Source organism: Calidris pugnax, unplaced genomic scaffold (assembly GCF_001431845.1).
Source record: "Calidris pugnax isolate Ruff unplaced genomic scaffold, ASM143184v1 scaffold2391, whole genome shotgun sequence".
Lineage (NCBI taxonomy): Eukaryota > Metazoa > Chordata > Aves > Charadriiformes > Scolopacidae > Calidris > Calidris pugnax.
Genome location: NW_015092594.1, coordinates 7,234 through 9,834, shown reverse-complemented (window position 1 = coordinate 9,834; position 2,601 = coordinate 7,234). Strand labels below are relative to the sequence as shown.

General features: G+C 51.2%; 1 protein-coding gene across 1 annotated transcript in view; it reads right to left on the bottom strand.

Annotated features, from left to right (window-relative positions):
- The window catches only part of LOC106900526 (myosin-7-like), a gene marked incomplete at both ends in the record, with an annotated part of 8,874 nt that overhangs the window by 1,487 nt on the left and 4,786 nt on the right, over positions 1–2,601 (bottom strand). Inside the window, 2 exons of the mRNA XM_014962618.1 lie at positions 482–569; positions 716–894. Of these exons, the coding sequence (XP_014818104.1) occupies positions 482–569; positions 716–894 (267 nt within the window). The remainder of the gene's footprint in view (positions 1–481; positions 570–715; positions 895–2,601) is intronic.

Here is a 2,601-nt window from a genome sequence, read left to right as displayed (position 1 = left end):
CACCACCAAGAACCTCCTCTTCTTCCTCCACCCCAAGGAGCTCCTGGAAGCTCCAGTGGAAGGTGGAGCTTCGTTGGTCATCGTTCTTGACCGTTGGCCATCGTTGACCATCATTGACCATTGGCCATCGTTGACCATTGGCCATCGTTAACCATCGTTGACCATTGGCCATCGTTGACCATTGGTCATCATTGACCATTGACCACCATTGACCGTTGACCATCGTTGACCATTGACCATCGTTGACCATCATTGACCATTGGCCATCGTTGACCATTGGTCATCATTGACCATTGACCACCGTTGACCGTTGACCATCGTTGACCATTGGCCATCGTTTACCGTTGGCCATCGTTGACCATCGTTGACCGTTGGCCATCATTGACCATTGGTCATCATTGACCATTGGCCATCGTTGACCATCGTTGACCATTGGTCATCGTTGACCATTGGCCATCATTGACCATTGACCATCGTTGACCATCGTTGACCATTGGTCATCATTGACCGTTGACCATCGTTGACCGTTGGCCATTGTTGACCATCGTTGACCATTGGTCATCGTTGACCTTTGGCCATCGTTGACAGTTGGCCATTGTTGACCATTGGCCATCGTTGACCATTGGCCATCGTTGACCATTGGTCATCGTTGACCATTAGCCATTGTTGACCATCGTTGACCATTGGTCATCATTGACCATTGGTCGTCATTGACCGTTGGCCATCGTTAACCATCGTTGACAATTGGCCATCGTTGACCATTGGGCGCTCCAGGGCCTCCTCGTAGGCGTTCTTCAGCTTGAAGAGCTCGGTGCTGAGGGACCGGGCCTCCTTCTGGGAGGCCTCCAGCTCCGTCTGCGACTCCTCGAACTTCTGCTTCCACTCGGCCAAGATCTAAGGATCATTGACCATCGTTGACCATTGGCCATCATTGACCATTAACCATCATTGACCATCGTTGACCATTGGCCATCATTGACCATTAACCATCATTGACCATCGTTGACCATTGGCCATCATTGACCATTAACCATCATTGACCATCGTTGACCATTGGCCATCATTGACCATCATTGACCATTGACCATTGACCATCGTTGACCATCGTTGACCATTGACCATCGTTGACCATCGTTGACCATTGGCCATCGTTGACCATCGTTGACCATTGGCCATCATTGACCATCGGCCATCGTTGACCATCGTTGACCATTGGTCATCGTTGACCATTGGCCATCATTGACCATTGACCATCGTTGACCATCGTTGACCATTGGTCATCATTGACCGTTGACCATCGTTGACCGTTGGCCATTGTTGACCATCGTTGACCATTGGTCATCGTTGACCTTTGGCCATCGTTGACAGTTGGCCATTGTTGACCATTGGCCATCGTTGACCATTGGCCATCGTTGACCATTGGTCATCGTTGACCATTAGCCATTGTTGACCATCGTTGACCATTGGTCATCATTGACCATTGGTCGTCATTGACCGTTGGCCATCGTTAACCATCGTTGACAATTGGCCATCGTTGACCATTGGGCATCGTTGACCATCGTTGACCATTGGTCATCATTGACCATTGACCACCATTGACCATTGGCCATCGTTAACCATTGACCATCATTGACCATCATTGACCATTGGCCATCGTTGACCATCGTTGACCATTGGCCATCATTGACCGTTGACCATCGTTGACCATCGTTGACCATTAGTCATCATTGACCGTTGGCCATCGTTGACCATTGGCCATCATTGGCCATCGTTGAGCGTTGACCATCATTGACCATTGGCCATCATTGACCATTAACCATCATTGACCATCGTTGACCATTGGCCATCGTTGACCATCGTTGACCATTGGCCATCATTGACCGTTGACCATCGTTGACCATCGTTGACCATCGTTGACCATTGACCATCGTTGACCATCGTTGACCATTGGCCATCATTGACCATCATTGACCATTGGCCATCGTTGACCGTTGACCATCATTGACCATTGGCCATCGTTGACCATTGACCATCGTTGACCATCATTGACCATTGGCCATCGTTGACCATCGTTGACCATTGGCCATCGTTGACCATTGGCCATCGTTGACCATTGACCATCGTTGACCGTTGGTCATCGTTGACCATTGGTCATCGTTGACCATTGACTATCATTGACCATCATTGACCATCATTGACCATTGACCATCATTGACCATTGGCCATCGTTGACCATTGGCCATCACCGACCGTTTCCCACCGTTGACCATCGTTCTTCTTGGCTTCTTCTTTGGTGGGCCCCACACGTCCCAACCCCTTCTTCTCCCCCCCAAAACCCCCGTTTCTCTTGGTGACCCCCAACCCCACCTTGTCGAAGTTCCTCTGCTTCTTGTCCAGGGCGGCGGCGGCGGCGTTGGACCTCTCCAGGTCGGCCATGAGGTCCTCGATCTCGTTCTGCAGCCGGTGTTTGGTCTTCTCCAAGGAGGAGCACTTGGCGTTGACGGCCTCCACCGCTTCCTCGGCCTCCTGAAGCCTCTGGGCCAACTTCTTCCTGCCCCACGGCGGGACAACCCACCGTCACCACCCCGTGGGGTCCCACCT